The sequence below is a fragment of the Uloborus diversus genome, chromosome 8 (genome assembly GCF_026930045.1).
Source record: "Uloborus diversus isolate 005 chromosome 8, Udiv.v.3.1, whole genome shotgun sequence".
In the NCBI taxonomy this organism is placed as follows: domain Eukaryota; kingdom Metazoa; phylum Arthropoda; class Arachnida; order Araneae; family Uloboridae; genus Uloborus; species Uloborus diversus.
In genome coordinates, this window is record NC_072738.1 from 123,965,359 (window position 1) to 123,987,684 (window position 22,326).

A 22,326-nucleotide genomic window follows, 5' to 3' on the forward strand; every position below is an offset into this window, starting at 1 on the left:
CACTGTTTTTTAAAAGTAACGTATTGCGTAACATTTCAGTACTTACTTATTTCGAAACTACTTTTTTTTTTCATTTTTCCAATGTTTCAGTTTTAAAGGAGCGTAGCCAAATATTCTACGAAATGTATAAAAGTCTTTGAGGATTTCAACTAATTCACTGACAGATACTTCTAATGTTTGCTGAAACTAGCTTCAAACTTTTATTTTTGCCCCCCCCCCTCCCCCCCCTTTTTTTTTTTTTTTGAAAAAAATGCATTTTTGCCCTTTTTTTCAGTTTTTCAAGGTCAAATAGCGCCGGCTAAATATTAAACAAATTTAGCGAAATTTTTTATGGGTAATAACGGGCCCATATAGCAACTTTTCCGCACTATCCAAAAACAGATTTCCAAAAAAAGTTTTTTCGGCCCACCCTAATGTATATGCATATTGCTAGTGTATAATATAATATGTAGCTTTGTTTTTTCAGTTCAATGAATTTTTTTAGCCCCCCCCCTCTCCCCATAATTGTGATGTTTGTGGGAATGGGTTGAGCACCCTCTTTCAGTTGAAATAGGAAGCTAAAATTCCTCCGGTATATTACTATCCACAAGTCTGAAAACATTGAGAGGTGTCTTCCAATCTAGGAGAAACACTTTTTTTTTACATGTATTTTTGAACTATCCTAAAAGACTTGTAATAATGATCTCTAAAGATGATTTTTTTTTTTTTTTTGAAATTCTAGCATCTTTATTTATGTGTGTGTGTGTGTGTTTTTTTTTTCAAGAAATATGATTGACGTTTGAGAATACATGTGTGATATATATATTTTTTAATTTTTACTAGGAAAATGTTGGATCTAAATTACGTACTGTGTGCTCTCGGTGTGGTGTTATCGATTGTTGCCGGCATCGTCCAGAGCTAAATGTCTATACAGCTAAACCCTGGATGAATCTTAAAGTGCCAAAAGAAGTTGATCAAGCCTTGGAAGAAGTATGTTCAGTCTTTTTTTTTCCACCTGGATGGGATTAAAATCAGAATAAGAATTTAAAAAATATTTTTTATTTTTAATCTACTAAAACCCATTGCAGTGGGTAGTGTTCAAATTCCAAATTCTTATATTGTCGCTTCAGAGCAACAGTAAGGTATCTTAGTGTTATTTCTGGGATAAGATATCTTACTGTTGTTCTAAGGCGACGACATACACTGGTGTGCAAAAATTAAGGATGAGACGGTTTTTTCAATATAATTTTGTACAAAAGCTTTCCAAAAAAACACAATTAATACCGTAAGATCCCCAATACGTAAGGACATGTGTAATGTAAGCAACACTTACTAAAAGAGAAATCAGAGGGATAAAAAGAAGCTTTATTGAAAAAGTAGCACGGAGCGCAATGTGACTGAAGGCCGAAACATCCCTGTGATGGGTGTCCAGCAAGAAACATCCGGTCTTTAGTAGGGGATATGATCTCCCCGGACTGCTAGGCAGGTTTCACAGCGTCTGCCCATGCTGAGAATAAAGGTGTCAATGAATTGTTGAGGCATTGCTGCCCATTCGTCTTGCAGCGCCAATCGAAGCTCCTGAATCGTTACTGGTGGTAAAGTACGAGCTGCCAAGCGTCTGCCTAGAAAATCCCATACATGCTCGATGGGATTGAGATCCGGAGATCGTGCCGGCCAATCCATACGTTCAATATCCTCACTCTCTAAGAGCTGTTCGGCAGCTATTGTGCGATGACATGGTGCATTGTCGTCCATGAAAAGGAACTGCGGACCCATAGCGCCTCTAAAAAGACGCACATATGGAAGAAGAATCTCGTTACAATAACGGGTCCCGTTGACTGAACCTGCGTCGAAGATGTGAAGGTCTGTACGACTACCAAGCATGATGCCTCCCCAAACGAGAACACCGCGACCTCTATACCTGTCCCTTTCAATGATGTTCGAGGGATGATCCCGCTCTCTCCAGATGAGTATGCGATGAGAATCGCTACTCAGACTGAATCTGCTCTCATCTGTAAAGAGTACTTGTCCCCATTCATTGTCTCTCCAATTCCGGTGTTCCCGGTACCACAGAGAACGCCTTCTCCGATGGGCAGGCGTTAGAGGTACACACCGTATAGGGCGTTGTGCAAGCAGACCACCACCGTGCAGTCTTCTGGCCACGGTAAAACGCGATATCGGTCGTCCAGTCGCCTGTGTCGTGTGTCTAGAGATTTCTCCCGCTGTCTGCCGCCTGTTTCTTCTGGCCTGTAAGACAATATACCGGTCATCTGCGGGTGTGGTTCCTCGTGGACGTCCACTACTGAACCCCCGGATAGCTCTTCCTGTAGTTTGAAATTGTCTCCAAAGTCGTGAAACGATGCTGTGAGCAATGCCGAACTCTGCAGCCACACTTGTCACACTGCAGCCTTCCTCTAACTTCCCAATGATTCGACCTCGGGTAAAAGCATCCAGATGTCGTCTAACAGATTGATTATTCGCCATTTCTTGCTGAGGCAGCAACTTGGTGTGATTTTAACTGCTATACGGCGTGCAATCTCTTTGCCAGAAATACTGATCTTACACCGACAACATGCTTTATACTACTCAGACACTCCCCATTACGTCTGCCTGCATATCTGCGCATATGCTACCATACATCACCTTACTTAATCTCCTGATTGGTCTTTCTGTCTGCTCTGCCTCTTCGTTCAGCTGATATGCTAATCTTTCGACTTCGTCCTTAATTTTTGCACACCAGTGTATATATATAGACCAGCAGTCGGCAACCAATCGACTGAAGATCTACTTTCCAAGTTCGGTGAAAATGAAGATCAACTTGGAGGAGAAGGGGGATTTAAACCGTCGTGTTGCATTTGCAGTTAAGTTAAGATTATGCTGACTTCAAATTATAGGCAGAATCTTATCAAAATAGACTTAACTACTAATTAAATAGTTGCTTTAATTTGATTGAAATAATGTTACGTGAACACTGTAAACTCACATAGAAATATTTTCATTCATAAGTATATCGCTTGTTTTAAAATTGATAAAATAGTGACCGTAAAAAGTTTGGCTAAACATAAAAATTGTGGAAAATTTTCAATTAATTTTGACGTTAAACCTAATTTTGTTTCAAAAAATGGTACTCGAATAGAAACCAAGGAAAAAATATTTTCGCAATTGACTGAAAATAGGCTCGAGATCGACCGATTGATCGCGATCGATGGGTTGTCGACCGCTGATCTAGACAGAGCAGAACTTATACTGTGAGATTATGTTCAAGTTCAAATCTTATAATATTTAAGTCATAGAAGTAACTTGAAAAATATTTCAATTTGAATGCCAAATGCTCCGTTTCTATCCAACCTCTATGATATTATTTTTAAAACTTACGTCCTGCTTATTCTAGTTTAATCTCATTTGTTGGTTCTGAAATTAATGAGTAATCATACTGCAATCCAAGTGTCGTAAGTTAACTTGCCAGAAAAGACCATCATTTTATTTTGTCACTCTTAACCTTTAGGCTACGGCAACTATACAATTATCTTTTTCCTCTCCCTACGGCTCAAAGCTTTCTTAGTTCCTTCCCCCCCGAATAGGACAGCATAAAGGGGGCGATGTCCACTTCGACCGCTGAGCTCTCCGCAATACAGGGTTACTATAGTGGGACACTATACTTGGCTAGTCATCACTTATTCAATGGTTTGAAAATATTTTTTTTCCCTCCTTGTTCCTTATGGGGTTCTCTAGGTTTAGATTTTCTGTAAGTTAATTTGGTTCAGTTTTAAAATTGAAATCACTGAAATAACGCTTCTCATCTAACCTAAGGCTAACGACAACAAAATAATAAATATCAAACTCTATTTGTGAGGTAGACCACTGGATTCAATAAATGCCAGATGTCCTTATCTATGCGCTAAAATGCGGAGGTAAATAGCGTTCAATTGAGACAAAGCCATTGTAAATACAATGTAGAATACCTTAGATTGAAGGGAGGCAACTTTGCTTTTCAGCTTGGCTATTCAGAAAAATGATGACACTAATACGTGTGTCCAAGAAAGAATCCACAATAATAGCGAACAATTCCTTGCTTTGCTTTTCTGAGCAGGTGCAAGCGGAATATGCTTGAACATCGTATTCATTTACATAAAGAACGTTAGCGCTTATCTATCTTTTAGAGCATGCAAGGCACCCTTTTTTTTATATGAAGCTGGCGTTTCAAAGTCAATCACTGTCGAGTGAGATAATATGGAGAGACAGCCTACATATCCCCTGATATCCCCATTCACTCTTTCTTCTAATTGTGGTTGAAATACCTCTAGTAATTGTTGAAGGATTAAGTTCCGCTCCCTTCACAATGCACAAGAAAAATATCTGGGCAAATTTGTTTTAGATTCCAAGTCTTTCCTCTTTTCAACATTTCCTATTTATGTACTATCTTTATAATACATTTTCACTGCATAGTACGTTGTTATTTGTGAGTAAGAGAAGATAAGTAAAAAAAAATACGCATGAGTAAACAGAAAACCAACCTTTTTCTTCCATTTTTTACTGGCATAAACAGTTCCAAATGTAAGAATTAATTAACAGAAAAAAAAATAAACAGACATTAGACTCTCATTGAAAACTGAGTAAGATATATCAGGTGCTCTTATAAATCTTTTCACTTAACCTCTTTTTTTTGCGCAAGGAAGAAAGAGGAGCAACCGACTTTGACTTAAAAATTAACATTTTAAGCCCCTTAAATACAAATAGGGGGAAAACTGAATGCACAAATTTATGCTTTATTAACTGCTTTATAAGGCCATAACATTTAAGAATTCCTAAGTTGAACCATAAAATTTAAAAATTCAGCGAAAAAAAAATCCTCGTAAACGTGCCCCGGTGTACCATACTTATTTTGTTTCATTTAGCATATCCTTAGTCCTTTTGACTTTCTACTGAAATAATATTCGCTATAGACAAAATATCAAGGAAATACATTTATATTTTCTAAAATATCAAAATTAAGTTTTTATGCTTTTCACTCAATAAGTGATCAATTAGATAGATTTTGAGGCGTAGCGAAGGGGGGGGGGGGGGTAAAAACACCCCTCAGAGCCCTTGATTTTAACATTCTTGAAATCCCTAGTGCAATAACTTTTACATATGAAAAGGCTCGTTTTGAGCAGAAACCCCCCTCCAGAAGATAATTCTGGCTGTGCTAGTGACTCTTTTTATTAAAAAAAAAAAAATAATAAGCATTTAGTTTAACTTTCAATTTTCAAACCAAAAGATTCACGACACAGATTCTTAATTGAACCTCTCTTTCAAATTTATTGATTTTAGAATGTTTTCCATGTTTTGTTGAAACGGTATTACAAATAATTTTCAGTTAAAATGTAAATAAAGAAATAAATGAAACGTGGCAAATCGCAAATTGATAAGTTGTTTCTTATTCAGCATGATATTCATTTTCGAAAAGTTAGCAAAATAAGATATGCTTTTCAAGTGTTTAATTATTTTTATAAAACCATAACAAAAGAAATATTTTGGAGAATGATGTTTCTTGCGCTCTGCTCCCTAAATATCTACACTGCTTAAACTAAATAGGTGTTTTGTACTCAGTAAAATATGCTGTTATTAATTATAGGAAGCCTTACTATTGGGTTATTAAACAGAAAAAGGCTATCAAAAATTTCTTTCCTTCAAGTATTTTACTTCTGCTTAACTTTCTCCCCTCTTTTTCGAAACTTCGCCACACATTCCTTCACTGGGAACAAAACTATGCCAAACGCCTCTGATTGACAGACCCCCAAAAGGGGTGTAGTGCGTTTCATTCATTTTCTCCCTGCGTAGGCGTGTGTGAAAGGATTATCAACTGCGGGAAGTAACTGGAGGGGGAAGGGAAGGACTGGTACAGACGTTGTACCACAGCCGTAGGAAGAGAGCACTTTTTGTCAGTACAGCATATGTACCGCCGTTGGCTAAAGGTTAATAATGAAAATTTGAGTTTAAGCTGCAGCATTGCAAATGCTTTGCATACTATACAATCATTCACACACAATTTTGCTTCCTTTGCCTCAAGTTTTAACAAACTGTGATGATGGTGCAAGCAATAAGCTTCAGTATAAGTTTATCCAACAGCTTGGTTGTGAATTTACAGTCTCGTAAGTACGAAGTGGCCCAACCAGTGCCAGATCTAGGTGGAGCAAGCCCTGTCTGTCCCTTGCCTTAGTCGGCAATTTCTTAGAGGCAGCAAATATACTCTTAACTGTTTCACCTGTTAAAACTTGGTATGAAAACTTGATAGAAGATCGGGCACTAGGCTCAACGTCATTAAGGCCCTGAAGGAGACTCTAAAATGCATGTGAAACAAAAAAAAAAGATTTTCCAATTCCTCTATAATCAATAATACTACATTTTGCATTAGTTTCTCCCCATCACCTTGTGCTGCAAAACAATGCCTTAGGGGAGAAAATGAAAAGACAGTATTTTAGATAGTAGTAGAAAAGACAGATAATTTTTTTAATCATTGCTAATAAAATACAAATATGACAACCAGCAACAGACTTTGAGCCTGGCCAGGCTGGTCATAGTAATAATAGTAAGAACGATTTTTTTAGTGCCTGTTGACATTGCTTGTTAAAATTATTGTCTTTAGATATATGGTTGTAGTAAAAAACACTTTTACAAATGGGGTAGTGAGAAGCAAATTGATACAAGTGCTGAATCAAAAACCTATCTTCTGTTTTTGGAAAAGAAACAGTACAAGCAATCCTGATAGGTACCACTATGCAGCAGGATTTAGAAAAAAAGAAAATTCAATGAAAGCCTACCTAGGAGATGAACTTTAAGCATGTTTTATTCAAAACTTTTAAAATATCTACTTACTGTCCTTTACTTCTCACGACCTTAAATCTAAACTCTGTTATTTTTAGTAGAATGGACCAAGTAGCCCACAAAAATAGATTGTAATGGACCCCCAAGTGTTAATATCCACCAGTGCATTAGCAATTGCTGTATTAATATTGCATTGTTCATGTAATGTTAATATACATTGTGATATGTTCTAAAATTGTCTTCTCTTTCAGCTATTAAATTTGGTGATGGATAGACATATTTATTCCTGGTATAGGTAAGTTTTTATTCTATTGAGTTGGTTGTGATTACTGAGCAAATTAAAATGACAAATTATCCATTTTGCCAACAATTCTTTAATGTATTTCTTTGGCATTCTTTGAAAAGAAAAGTAAAAGATTCTGCATCTGTTTAGTGTTTTAAGTTTTAAAATGTTAGAAATTGAAATTGCGATTAATTTATTTAGTAGTGTAAAAGATTTCTTTGCCTCTTATCCATAACCATGATGATGAGCCTGTAAAGTGCAAAGTTTGTCAGAAGGAAGCAGTAAATTTTAAATTAAAATATATTTTGCCTTGCAAAAATTAACTGCATTATTTAGTACATTAAGTTTTGATCAGTATTTTTCATCTTTTATCTATAATTGAAAGTTTTGATGTGACAAAAACATTTGTGGAGTGAAATAGCTTTAAAGAAATCAATAATGATAAATATGCACATAGTGCATGCATGCCAACTTTTGCACATTAAGCATAAATTTTATGCGTTTAAATTGGTATCATACTTTTATGCACATCCCAATTTTTTACACATTTCAAAAACAAATTGCATCCTCTTCCATAACGTTCACTCATGGTTGCCATTATGTGAAAGCCATTGTGATTTGCTATCAGCTTCTGGAAAATGACTACTGAAGCAAAGAAACAATTTTATAGTTAAATCCGTAGTATTGTCAGATTCTAAGAGCGCATTTCAGCCTTTTCTGAATAACCAAATACAGTGAAATCCCATTACAACAAATACCAATATAATGAAATTTCAGTTTCAACGAAATAAAATTTCAGTCCCGATTTAATTTCTAGTACGTTGCTTGAATTTCATTATAACAAAATGCTCGTTACAACGAACAAAATTTACAGTCCCTTAAAGTTCATTGTAACAGGATTTCACTGTAGTTCCTAAATAATTTTGGAGTACATGCCTTTTCTTAAAGAGTTGACCAATAGAATTTCATTCCAATGTATTTATGCCCATTGTGGAATTGTGGACACTAAAAAATCTGATGTTCTGGCTAGGGTAAGGAGCTTTGATAGAACGATGCATGAACCTTCTGCTTTCTGTACATGTGACTAAGTTGTTCGTTATAACCTGATCCCCTGCAATTTCTCAAACAAGATATGATGCAACATACTCTTAACAAAAAATAGAGAACTCTGGAGGAAGGCAGAAGGATTCCTAGTTGTCAAAGAATTACAGGGCTCATTTTAGCAGTCTAACTGGACATGATTTTGCAAGACTATATCAATAGAACCAAAGTGGTGGACTCCCCAGACTGTTTTGTGTGATTCTAGTCACATTGAAAAAAATATTATCATCGAAAACATTGACAAAAAGTACTGACGAGCTTGTGAAAAAATGGCTTTGACGCTGATATGTGACACTTGTAAAATAAATAATAAAGAATCCATAGATAATGCATTATGGGTAAAACATGGTTCAGGCCTGCTTGCAGTTAGTTTAGTCACCAGGCTTTAGTTTTGGAATCCGTCTAGTATGAACTTGCAGGAGCAATTGTCCCTATTATTGACTACTCATTATTGATTTACTCATGATCAATGAACGACAGTAAACTCCCTATTATCCGAGGATTTGAGTAGCACAGCAGGCGAATAAATAAATTTCGCAGATAGCCCACAAAATAGGTAAAAAACTATACTAGTGTATGCAATAGCTTTAAAAAATTACAATCACATACATTTACGCTACAGCTGAAAACTAACACAGTATGAAAAAAAATAATGTAAAAGCAAAAACAAGCTTGCAAATGGATTACACACAAAGGCCAGCAAATCATGCAAACAGATTAACTGTAACAGATCAAGCTTGGTTGAACTAAGAATAAATAGGGGAGGGAAGGAGTTTTCAAAACAGGTCTGGTGATTTGTTTACACCCGTAAGTAGTGTAGATCTAAAAATCAAGTTTTAACTATTAGTGTTGATATTTTAACCAGTAATTGATAGATTTTGTGCTTGTTAAGTTGAAGTGAGTGCATTCATTTAAAGTCTTAATCATTGTAGGGAGGTGGGGTTAGTGAGAAAGACTGCATTTAATCGGGAACTTTTTGTATTTTTTAATTCAAAAAATCAATGTTTAAGCAATTTCTCTTAACAGAATTAACTTTAGATTTGAGTGTTACGACTTATTTTAGGTAAAATGTGAATTAAAAGGAGTTGCCCTATTATGGATAGCCAAGAGCAATAAATTATTCATTAATATAAAAAATCTCCATTTCAGCAATTTCTCTTGTACTTGAGTACTAAAACTTATTTAGGTAAAAAATATTTTAAACTAATTCTTAACAATGGTAAACATTAGTAAGTAGTTTTGCCCAAGTTTTTTCAGGTTTAAGTTTGATTTTTATTGTATTCTTCTTTTTGGGTATTTAACCAGTGTTGTGAATAGTTCAAACTTAAAATTAAACTTTTATGTGTTTGCCTCTCTGCATATAAATTAATTACTATTATTTTAATCTAGTGAATTAAGTAAAGATGAAGATTTTGTTCAAGAAATCAGAACTTCTCTAAGGTTCCTTTTTTCTAGTCTTCTAAGAAGAGCATTACAGGTAAGCTCTTGAGGAAGAGAGAAGAATTAATTTGAAAATTAAATTAATATCTCTTTTTGAATATTTTTTCTGGATCAAATGTTGAAAAAATTTTCGAAAATTAAAAAATAATGCTTAAATTGGAAGGCTAGAAAAGCATTCAAAATAGAGAAAACGTTTAGTGTCTCTCAATTGTTGAAAGAAATCAGAATAAAATTCTGAATGAATAAAAGTTTAAATTTATTTAGTTTTTCTTAAAATATTAAAAAGGCAAGATTGGCAAGTTATTTTGTCATTAGTTTTATTATATACTGCACATATTAATTGTGCTATGAAAGTAATTTATCATTAATTTTATAGCAAAATTATGCAGTAAAAAATTTCTTTAAATCAGTCATTTTAGCAGAATTTAATGTCAATGTTACTTCCAACATTTTTTTTTTCTGTATTTTGACCTTCTACAACAATTTAGCATCTTCAGAAATAAAGGGCAAAAGATGTTCGTTTTTCAAAACGAGATTAATTAAATCCAGGGTGATAGATATTTGCACGGGTATGTCTAGTGGATAGAGACCGACAAAACTGCAAAATTTTAGAAATCGAAAAATTAATGTCGTCAATTTCCAGCAACTGATCGGTTTTAAAAAGCTGCTAGGTATTATCAAAAATAGTTAACATTGCTAATAAAAATAACACCTACTTTTAAAATCTTTTTACAGGTTGACATTGTGAAACTAATTACTGAAAAAGCCATTAATGCTCTAATTAAGCATCTGGACTGCTATCTTCAAGCTCAGAAACTAGGAAAATCAACTAATATGGAAGAAACAGTTCTTTGCTATTTGGGTGAAAAATTGCACCCAGCAATGCAAAGTAGGCAGGCAGAGCTTAGCTACTTGAGGCATCTTACTTCTAATGTTCTTCCCTTCATCGTGCAGCAAAAATATTTGCGTTGCAGGTACTTATTACATTCATTATGCTTTTAAAATTTATTTTGTCTCCTGTTATATGTATCCATGTATAAATATTTTTTTTTTTTTTTACTTTCAGAACTGCTAGCTCTTTAGTGCGAGAAATATTTTGCAATAGTGTATTTCTACCTTTAATGGATATAATTGGAGACCCAGTGAGTTGCTTTTCTTTTTATTCTGATCTTTAATATTGTACTTGTATGTAGTAATATCAATTAAGTTTATATGAGGTTTATCGTATCACAACCAGTTCAATCCATTTTTTTAAAAAAATTCTGGGAAGAGAAAAAAACATTTCACACTCTACTTGCTTAATTTTTGCAAAAGATTTTATTTTTTCACTTGAATAACATTCAGTGTAAAACTTCATTTTTGTTTCCTTTTTTAAATTAGCAGCATTGATTAATTATTCAAAGCTCAGTTCTATAACAGCCCATGGGGGACAAAGCCTGTGACCATCTCGGTTTTTGTGACCCAGGGCTCTGGGGTGTAAGACAGGTGTTTCGGTTAGGTGGTCAGCCAAAAACAGACTAATTGCTTACAGATAAAAACAATTTGGGTTGAACTTATTTTGAAGTAAATAAAGTTTTTTTTCAAGTTTTCATTTAAATTCCAATTTAATTCATGTTATATCTCAATTTCATGACATGTACCCTGTACAATCAATCATAAATGTGAGTGATTGAGCAATTTATTACAATGTTGTTAATGTTACTTACATGTTTTTGTAGTGATGTTTTATTAAAAGCTTGGTTTGAGCTGATTTGAAGTAAAATGGGTCTTCAGCAGCTGTTTTTGTCCTGATTGAGTTGGAATCATTCCAATCGTTTTGTGGCATGAAAGTATGGACGAAAAAGTATCGAATTATGAAAAGAAAACACAAAACACTATTGAAATTTTATGGATTGAGCTTGTTTTGACACTAAGCACCTCATACAAAATTGAAATTTTAGACCAAACTGTTACAAAATTTTGTAAAAATAATATTAAATAAGTACATTCAATTTAAATAATATAGTATAGTGATAATTTCTGTACCTCAGAGCCAGACTAAAGTAAGTTGCGATTTTCTATATTCATTATTGCATTGTATGTAGAAACTTATTCCACATGGAGCCATGTGGACGTATTTCTTTGAAAAATACCCTTTTCAAATTTTTACCAGGATTAAAGGAACATGCATCCCATCCTATGCATATCCCAGAAAAAAAGTTTTTTTCTCTCTCCTGTAAAGTTGCGGTTATGACTTACGTCTGTCCATCTGGCTCTAAGTTACAGATTTAAACTTTCATTTTTTTGCTATTTTTCTAGTAGGAAGTTGTTTGAGTGTTGTGTGTACTTGTTTTTATAGTCAAGAGTTGACTGTCTCAAAAATGCTTAATGTACTATTTTTAAAATGATTAAATTAGGACTTTTCAAAATTTTATATAATGAGAAAAAATACAGAAAAGAGTTCCCCCTTTTTTTTAATATACAGTGATATTGAACACAGTGAAACTCCAATTATCTGAACTCCAACTTTCCAAATCGCTTTCAGAATTTGAGCAAAAAAACTAAGGTTATTGCACTTTCTGCGTTCCCCAAATTAATGATTCTGTTGACACACGCTATTATCCTTCCCTCTGTGAAGCTAGTCAAACACCTTATTTTGACTTAGAAGTTCCGCAAACAATGACTTTTATTTACAGTACAGTATGTACTGTATATGGCACTTATTAGTATGCTTTGCATGAAAAGCATAACCTTTCTATTTGACTAATTAAAAGCTCTTTTTCTTCAAAAATGTTTTTTTTTCCTCTCATTTTTCAACATTTATACATTAATTCATTAAAATAGACCTCTTTTTCAGAAAATTCTAGTTATCCGAATTTTTGATTATTTGAATAGGGTTCGGTTCCAATTGATTTGGATAATTGTAATTCTATGTATTTGTGTAATCTGAAATAATTTGTTGTATTTTTCTTGAATGTATTCTAAATTTGTATTTACATTTTTTTTTCCATTACAGGATATCATCAATCTGCTACTTATTTTGTTTTTTGATAAAACTCCTGTAAGTATGTTTGATTAAATTAGAATAATTTAGGTTACTACAGAATGAGCCCATTAACATCTTTCATTTTCATAAATTTAAACAACTGAATCATGTCTCCTCTGACTTTCCTTTACTCCAGGCTATACATAAGCTTATTCAGTCTGTTATCATAATCTAAAACTGAAACTCCCCTTAGTAATTTAATTATCTTTCCTCAGATAAGGCGACCAAAACTGAACAGCATACTCCAAATGGGGTCTTACAAAACTCCTATATATAAGCAGAAGAACCTTAGATTTGTTTGAAATAGAGAATGAAATGGAAAAGAAAAAAGATATTAGTACACATGTAAGAAAAATAGGAATTTTAATTCTTAAAACAGATTAACCCTACAACCAAAAGGATGATTGAAGAAAGCTACAAGACCATAAAACTATTGAATTCAAAGATATGAGAAACATGTGAATCTGCAGCAAAGTAGGAGGGGGAGGGGGGAGAGAGAACTAAAAAATCCTGCAAAAAGTGGGTGTGAAGGAATGAAAACCGATTTGAACAAAAACTTGAAAAGGAAACAAAAGCACAATTAGGATTTTAACCTGGGGGGGGGATATGGCATAGACTGTGCCATTGAAATTTTTAGGGGGTGTTTGCGGGATATTTTCCTCTTTGTAGGAGGGCTCTTGCTTTTTTTTTGGGGGGGGGGGCGGGGGAACCTCTGATTCCTACAAAACAAGATTGAAACAAATTCTATGCAAAAGAATGACAACTGTAAAATAACATGATAAACTCAATGAGCTAAGATCAAAAATAAAGATTGCAGTTTATTTGATTTCATATTTAAACTGGATTTGCCCAAGTTAAGCATTTTTAATTTTTTTTTACTAGATGGCTGATTTGCCTGATAGCGATGAACCAAGTGTGGAGTTCTTGTCTAATTTTGTTTCTTCTCACTCTACTAATAAGAGACCGGTAAAGTATGATTTATTGCAATAATATAGAAGGTTTTATGTTTAATTGAAAGGCTCTGAATGTACAATCTTGTAATGCTCGATTTTGAAAAGACTGTTTCTTAAGATATAAGCTCAATATTTTAAATTATAGGGACGAGATTCTTCCAGTTTTCGTCAGTATTTCTGATATTTTCTAAAATTTTTGAGAGAATTTCCAATTTTTAAAATTTAAGAAATGTTTATTTTCTTACCTTTTTTATTGATGTAGAAACATAACAAATGAGACAAGTTTGACCAACGTTATATGTTTTAAATTTCAACATTTTTGGTAGTCATTCTCCCTGAAAAAAATCCTTCGTGAAAAACTACTGCTATGTTTATAGAGTATTCAGTACTGGCTTCTTTTATCAATGTCTTATTGTACCTTCACAAATGTTCTATTTTTAAAATTACTTGGTGATTATTACTTGAGTTGTGTAGCAGACATGCCAGTTCTCCTGCCTGAGTCAGAAGACTCCTGCTTTCATGTTTAATCTATGGTCTCCTGCCACTAAAGGAGTTTCTCCTGCTTTTTATGCAATAAAAAATGTTTCCTTCATTTTAGTTGTAATTTAGAAAATCAAAAGACTTAAAGCCAAAAATTTGGACATTCTGTTTTTCATAAATGCTTAAGTAGCTACTATACAGCTTTAAATAACTTGAATACTTGAGACTTTGTGTTTTGAGAAGGTTTTTGCTTAGTAAAATTTTTCTATTTGATAGTAAAATTTTCTTTTTTAAAAAATTTATTTGCATTTCTCTTAAGTTTCTCATGGTCATGTATGCATGTTAAAGTATAATTGTATGCATGTCTTTATTTTTATTGCATTTAAAGCTGCCTACTTTAATTAATTGTTAGACTGATGAAAAATATTGCAAATAATGTTTTGAATAATCTTTAAAAATTGAAACAGCATTAATCAGTATTTTTGTTTAAGTTTTTAAATTGCCTTTAGAAAAAGATTAACTTAAAAATATAAATATTATGCCGTGTAAATTAAGGTTTCTTTGAATTATGTCTAAGAACATTAAAAGTGTGAATATCTTATGAGTATTCATCTAGAGCACATTCAGTGAGAAGTGATTGCAGAAGTAAACAAAGAGGGTTGCAAATTGGCGCCAATATTTACCACTTTCATGAATTACTCTTTGGATTGCCGATTCTATTCATGAAGATTTTTCTTACCTGATTGGCACTGTTTTTAACATCCCAGCACCAAGCAGACAACAATCCCCAAGTGTCACATTGCTTTGTTTACTTCCACCATCACTTGCTGAATGTGCTATAGTTCCAAAGTAAAAAAAAATCCTCCTGCTCATCCATTTTGTGAGGTTGGCAAACCTGATATATATTTTACATTTTCTCTTTTACAGTCAACCCCCGTTAACACAAACTCACATAACGAGCAATAAGTGCCATTCCCCATCAACTAAAGCATCAAAGTAGTGTTAAATCAATCGCTTAACACAAACATGATTTAGAAGAAATCCCGCATAAGACGAAGAAAATTTTAAGGTCGGGGGGGGGGGGGGGGGGGGAGAAAAAAAAACTGTTTAGAAGAGATATATATACTTTTGTAAAAGGATATTGCTTCAAAACATTGAAGTAAAAACCTATAGTAGTGTACAGTAGAAGTATACAGGTACAGTAGAAGTATACAGGCTCAAGTAGAAGTATACAGATAGTAAAATGTTTTGATAATTAATATAAGTTACTTAATATAAGCTTCTTAGTTAAACTATAAATATAAGGTTTATGTGTACACTAAGGTGGTTAAAAAAATTTTTTTTTCAGCTAGAGTCCAAGACCCCCCCCCCCCCTCCTTTTTTTTTTTTTGATTTACTAATAGTACTGTGCTGTAAAAATTTTAGCTTTTTACTCAAATTTTAAGAGGGTGCTCAATGACCCCTTAAGTTAACATTAGCCCTAGCATAAAAAAAAGTCAAATTTAGAAACATTTAATTTCCCCAGCTGTTTTTTTTTTTTTTTTTTTTTTTTTTTTTTTTTTTTTTTTTTTTGCAAATAATTATTTTATTGCAATGTATATGCATATAACTTGTGTATATTATAATATGTAGCATTGTTTTTTCAGCTTAATGTATTTTTTTAACCCCCTCCCCATACTTAGGAAGTTTGGGGGAGGGGGTTGAGCACCCTCTTTCAGTTGAAATAGGAAGCTGAAATTCTTCCAGTATATTACTATCCACAAGTCTAAAAATATTGAGAAGCGTCCTGTTATCTGGGAGAAACTTTTTTTTTTACCTGTATTTTTGAACCACCCTAGTGTACACTTTTGTGCAAATGTAATTTGGTTCCTATATTTTCCTAATCACAAAAAAAAAAAGATGTCTGCTTACACGAAATCTGGTTAAAGTAGAAATCGGTTAACACAAAGTTCAGAAAACATGATATATTTTGGCCTGCCCGTCGAATTAGTGTTAACAAAGTTTGATTGTATTTTTGTCCAAGATCCCATTTTTCAAAAGATTTCACACGCTTTTTTATAGAATTTGAGTTTTGTGCATTTTTCCCCCCTTCGATTTTTTGTCTACTTCTCATTCTAATGTCCGAAATTAATATTTGCAGGTTCTATATACTGAATTTCAAACGATTCTAGAAGATCAAAGACTGTTATATGTTTTTATGCAGTTTCTAAAAGAGGAATCTGCTCTCAATGTTCTCCAGTTTCATTTAAGTGTTGGTAAGTTGTGAACCAAGAGCTATTAAACGCAAATTTTGTGTTGCTCCTCTAGTATTTTCTTATGTTAATTATTAATGTATTTTTCATAGATGAATTTAATTCAAGAATATTGAATCCAGATTTGACCAAAGAAGAATTGGAAGCATTACATTTACAAGCTCAACAAATGTATAATACTTATTTTGCATCACATGCTTTAGATAGAATAAATTTTGATGATGACATTGTGCAAGAAATCAAAAACAGTAAATATGATTTTTGTTTACACACAATTTTCATCTCTACATAGTATAAAATGAAGTCCCCAAAAAGCGTCTGTGTGTTTGAACTCGCAAAATTCGAGAACTATGGCTGATTGCGCTGAAATTTTCAGTTTGTTCCTTTAAGTCCTGGAAAGGTTTGCAGACCAGTTTGAATAAAATTCGATGAATAATTCTTTTTTTACTCCAATTTACGTCCAATTTTCACATAAATTCTCAAATATGGGGGTGAAAAATTACTTGCACATATTAATATTACATATCGTTAGAAAGGGTAAAATTTCCCGCGTTCTACGCAATTTGTTTCAATGCTCTAACTTTATTACGGCGGGAGTTATTTGCGTTTTTAGCTCAAATTTTTATAGGCTTAGTTGAAATTTAGGCACTACTTTCTTCATTAAATAAATCAATAAAAAGTGAAATAATTGTCCCACAGCTTTCTTTTTGACGCCATTGGAAAAAGCGACCGTTTTTACCCCAGATCTAACTAGACCTATGGTCGAAAAAGTAAGCTTTTTTCTCAAAAGGAAAAAAAGTTACAAGCCTTTTTAAATCAAGTTTAAGAAATCTCGATTCCATTCAAATCGTGGACCATTTTCTTTTGCATTTTAATTCCTTAAACTTATTTTGTGTTTCCATTGTTACGCATTTTAAATCCATCTTTCTGGCTTTGATTTCTTAAAAGTATTTTAATGTCTGTCGTCATTGTTTGAAAGAGAAATTATGTTTTTTTTAATTTATTTTTTACGCCTGATTGTTGAATATACCTTACTTGACACAATTTTTATTTTCAAGGTAGACCGGGCAAAGCCAGGCAACGCAGCTAGTGTTTTCTAAATACTTCACTTCTAAATTAGGTTAAGCTTTACATTTAATTTTTGTTCTGAAATTCTTTTTTGAGCAATCACATATTGCTTATTATTCTCACTTGATCGAAGTTGATGATGCTCTGATTCTTGAGACAGTTGTTTTTAATATTTGTTTAGAGAGCAAATATTTCATTGTCATAGTTACAAATAAATCATCTGCAGTTTGTTTTATTCACTTTTTCTGGGCAGACTTTATGTTAAACACTGGGGGGGGGGGGGGGGGAGGTGTAAAATTATATTTTCTCAGGCAAGATCACCTATAAATAGGAACTTAATCAGCAAAACTTCATCTGAATACAAAATTTCCAGATTACTAATTCCCATCATTTAAGATTAATAAGAAATAAAAATGCATAATGTTATAGGCTGTAAATAATCTTTATAAGTGTTATGGTGGTTTATTATTGCATCTTAATCATCATCATTTTTTTTTTATGGATATGCCTCATATCACCTGTTCTAGAAAATCACCAATCATATGACAGGTTTAATTTGTCAAATCGGGGGGTCAAATTTGTTGACTGTTTCTATTCCATTTGTAGAAACAAGAAACTCCACCAGTGGGGCCTTATCGCAATTTGTGATTGCAAAAAAAAAAAAAAAACATAATTTGAATTCAAGATGTCAAAATTAAAATGGAGGCTGGATGTTTTCCTTTCTTTATTTATAATGACTAAAAGAAAAATCAACTTTCTCTTTTAATTGCGGAAAGTCCCGCAGTTATTACTGATAATAAGCATTAATCGCCAAATTTCTGAAACAACTTGCCAAGTGGCAGCTCTAAATTATAGTTGGATCGATCTTAGAAATTTAACCTGGTGTGGTGACCAAGAAAGTGAAGGACAATAGTTTAAGTAATGTAAAACATTATTGCATAGTCTGCTACATATTCTCATTGTGTTTGTTTCAAATGCCGTAGTAATACCAATTGAGTATCTTTTTGAAAGCAATAGCTAATAAAGTCACAATATCTTTGTTGGAAAATAAATTTTGAAAGATTTTGAACATTCCATGAATTCTTATTAAGAAATGTAAATAAAATGAATCTGTTTAGATATGAATAAAAATGAGTTACTATACTTAATAAATTTTCTTATAGCTAATATTTTTTTCAATTAATTTCAGAAAAGAAGAACTTTAAGATATTTTCAAACAATTGCCCCTTCCTATAAAAATGTCTTGTGAGATTTGTATCTAATTGGTTGTAATAATTAACATTAAAAATAGTTTCTGTAAAATTAAAAACCCTAAATCAATGTTTTATAAGCAAACATGAGCTGAAATTTGAAATGCTTTTTAATCAATTTTAAGTCAGATTTCTGTTTAATGCTAAATCCAATTTACTTTTTTTCTATATTAGTTCTTTTTTAATGAGATATTATTGTAAGAATATTGTATAATATATATTAAAGTCCTGCCCAAATATTTTGGAGGAGTTACTTTGAAAGCTGATTCAATTATAATTTGGTAATTTATACTTTTTTTTACATCTATCCTTTTACTAAAATTCTCCTCCCTTTTTTTCTTTTTACAGGGTTCGTACGCCCTTGAAAAACCTTGAAAAGTGCTTGAAAAAAAAAAGTTCATTTTCAAGTGCTTGAAAACCTTGAAAAAGTTTTAAAACCTTGAAAAAGTTTTAAAACCTTGAAAAAGTTTCTTAGTGCTTAAATTCTCTCAAAAATTAACGAATTGTGCTTAGAAGTTTTAAAAAAGTATTTCACCAATGCAATTTTCTGAACATGTATTCAGTATGCAACATCGCGAAAAATTGCTTCCGTGTTTGGGATTTCAATCCTTTTGCATCTTGTAAATATTTTGATGTTTTTTACAACCGAAAGATATTTTGACATATGGTACCTTAGATTAGTTTATTTTTTGTTTAATTTCATTAATTAACAAAGAAATTAATTTGGGAACCATGACAACATTGAACTTACTCGGGTTTCACGGAAAATTGCTCTTGCGTTTGAAATTTCAATCTTTTTGCATCCTGCAAATATTTAAATATTTTGGCTAATCAAATGTTAGTTTCGCATATGCTACCTTAGATTAATATATTTTTTGTTTAATTTTAATAAAAATCAAATAAATTTATTTCATGGGAAACATGCCACGTCGAACGAACTAAGACTTTGCGAAAAATTGCTTTTCGTGTTTGAAATTTCAATCTTTTTGCATCTTGCAAATATTTAAATATATTCACTAATCAGATGTTATTTTCATATTTGCTACCGTAGATTAGCATATTTTATGCTTAATTTCAGTAAAATATAAGTTTATTTTATGGGAAACATGACAACATTAAACTTAATTCGCAAAAATTTGCTTCCCTTGTTTGAGATTTCAATCCTTTTGCATTTTGTAAATATTTTTATATTTTTGGCAATTAGTTGTTATTTTGACACTGCTACATCAGATTTGCTCATTTTATGTTTTATTTTAATAACTAAAGAGTTAAAGAATTTATTACCTTGGTCTTGTTTAATTATTTGCTTATTTATTTTTGCAATTTTGAATGATTATCTTTACCTAATTTTTGGTCATAATAGATTTTTTTTTTTAAAAATTTAAATTTCAGCAGTTGAGCACCTAACAAATTAACTTAAAGTTTGTATTTTAAATATAAAGTTGATTTATATAATTTTATTTATAAGTACATCATTTTTTATGTCTGCTAAAATAAATAAGGTGTATAACAGGGGTGGTTGTGTTATGATTATTCACTTGAAATCCAGTAGTGTTCGTTTTTATGCTTTTACCTTCCTATATCTCCAATTTTCCCCTTTTCCTCAAATGTTCAAAATTACTACTTTATTAAGGTTGTGGGTGCTTGGAGCTTACTGAAAGAGGCTTTAATCAGCAAAGGGGTAGATAGTTTAAGGAGGGTCATTCATCTTCATTTGGATCTAATAAATTGACCAGTACCAGCCTAGCTAGGCCCAGTGCCTGTTGCTGGTTATCAACAGGCAGTGGGCAATGGGCATGGTATTTCTATACAGAATATTTCGACTTAATAAACTATTTTATGAACTGTATGCATAGCAAAAATTATTTTTGTACATATGTAGATTCAAGTAATAGGGGTTTTAGTTTTAAAAATTATTCCCCCCCCCCTCGCCCCATTTTGCTTTTTGAAACTTTCAGGTAATTTTTTATGAACTCACAAATCACCTGAATATTATTGCCTTTCTAAATTTAAATTCTAATTTCAACAATAACCCATTTTTTTCCCAAAATAAAACTACTTTTGTCATAATATATGTCAACTTCTTGTGAATCTTTTCAATTTCGAAATATGGCTCTATAAATCTGAACTTGCACATTTATTGTCTATTGCAAGTTAATCAATGAAAGCTGAATAGGCTCAAGTTTGCATTCAGAGTATTTATCACTGCTTAAGCTGCTTTTGTATATTTTGAGGTGTAGAGACTGGACTGTGGACTTTCATAAACTTTTCTTACTTCCTAATTTTTAAATTTACTTGAGGACAGTTGAAATGCCTTATTGGCTGAACAGCTAATAAATACATACGAATAATTGATTTGCATACTTATAAATGATTTGCAAACCTAATATTATTAGAACCTAATAGTGCAAACTGAAATAACTTTCTGGGTAGTGTTTTTGTCCTAACCGCACTTATATTGTAATAAACCACTGTATAGATATTGGAAATAAATGTTGAAATCGGGGGGGGGGGGGGGGAGTAACTTCAAAAACTCCTCTCTGGCAATGCCATTGAACTTGGGTATTTTAGTTTCTTCCCATAAAAGTTGAAAGCACTTATGAAAGTTTTTTTTTTAAAGTATTAATTTGCTGATTCTAGAAAATATACAAACCTCTGACTGCTGCAACCTTTAAAAAACCCCAAAATTAAACCTCTTGGTATCTGCTTCTCTTTATGACCAAACTTTTCAAAATTTTCAGAAAAACTTTCAACGCAGTAGATCTTTCATCAAATTGTCTCTCGTTGTAGAAAAAGCAATTTTGTTTTCCTATACTTTTTGTATTATTGCCTTATTTCTATGTGTTTGTAGTAAATGAAATCTGCATACTATATTGTTAGTACAAATTTATGATATTGCCTTGAAAACAACATTTTTTACCTTGAAAAGTACTTGAAAAGTGCTTGAATTTTTTTCTGCCTAAAGGGTATGAACCCTGTTTTAGTTATTGCAGGACCTCCAGAGAATGTAGTTAAATTGCGGACAACTACTCCTTTATATCGTGCTTATGATCATGTTTACAAGTTATTGGAAAATACATATTGCCCTATGTTTCTTCAAAGTGAAAGAGTGAGCATATTTTGGTTAATCTTATAATATTCTTGGTATGTTTTGCTGTAAATAGTTATTAACCTAAACATTGCTTTATGACACCTATAAAAACTTTTTTTTTTTTTAGTATTTCAGCCTGTTGTGTGGAGAAAGATATAACAGTTCTAACTCCAAGGGTGCTGGAAAGTAAGTCATGTTGAACCTTTAGTTTTTAAATGTTAATGTATATTTTCATGCCTGTAAAGTAAAAAGAAAATAGCTTGTAAGAACTTTTTTAGTATTTTCACTAAGCTACAGTTCAATATGTTTACAAATTTTAAATTTTGTGAATGTCATTTGCAGAAAAGTTTAATTTTCAATTTCAGCATGAATGCATATTCTAACGGTGATAACATCAAAAAAAAAAAAAAAGAAAGAAAGATTAAAATACTTAGATGACAGTTATGCAAGTTTCTTTCTATTTTACTTTTTCATTTGTCTATTTTTGCCTGGCACTAAAGAAGATAATAATCTAGATGCTTAATATTTTCTTAGTTGCAGAATAAATTAATGTAGTTTTCTTTTTCTTTTTTTTTAAATCTTTCCAATTTTTTTTAAAAA

General features: G+C 32.3%; 1 protein-coding gene across 1 annotated transcript in view; it reads left to right on the plus strand.

Annotated features, from left to right (window-relative positions):
- Positions 1–822: 822 nt before the first annotated feature.
- The window catches only part of LOC129227574 (sorting nexin-14-like), a gene marked incomplete at its 5' end in the record, with an annotated part of 49,101 nt that continues 27,597 nt past the window's right edge, over positions 823–22,326 (plus strand). The window contains 11 exon segments of the mRNA XM_054862157.1: positions 823–969; positions 7,035–7,078; positions 9,557–9,644; positions 10,343–10,581; positions 10,674–10,749; positions 12,603–12,647; positions 13,515–13,598; positions 16,206–16,320; positions 16,410–16,565; positions 21,620–21,744; positions 21,854–21,912. Coding sequence (XP_054718132.1) covers positions 823–969; positions 7,035–7,078; positions 9,557–9,644; positions 10,343–10,581; positions 10,674–10,749; positions 12,603–12,647; positions 13,515–13,598; positions 16,206–16,320; positions 16,410–16,565; positions 21,620–21,744; positions 21,854–21,912 — 1,178 coding nt within the window.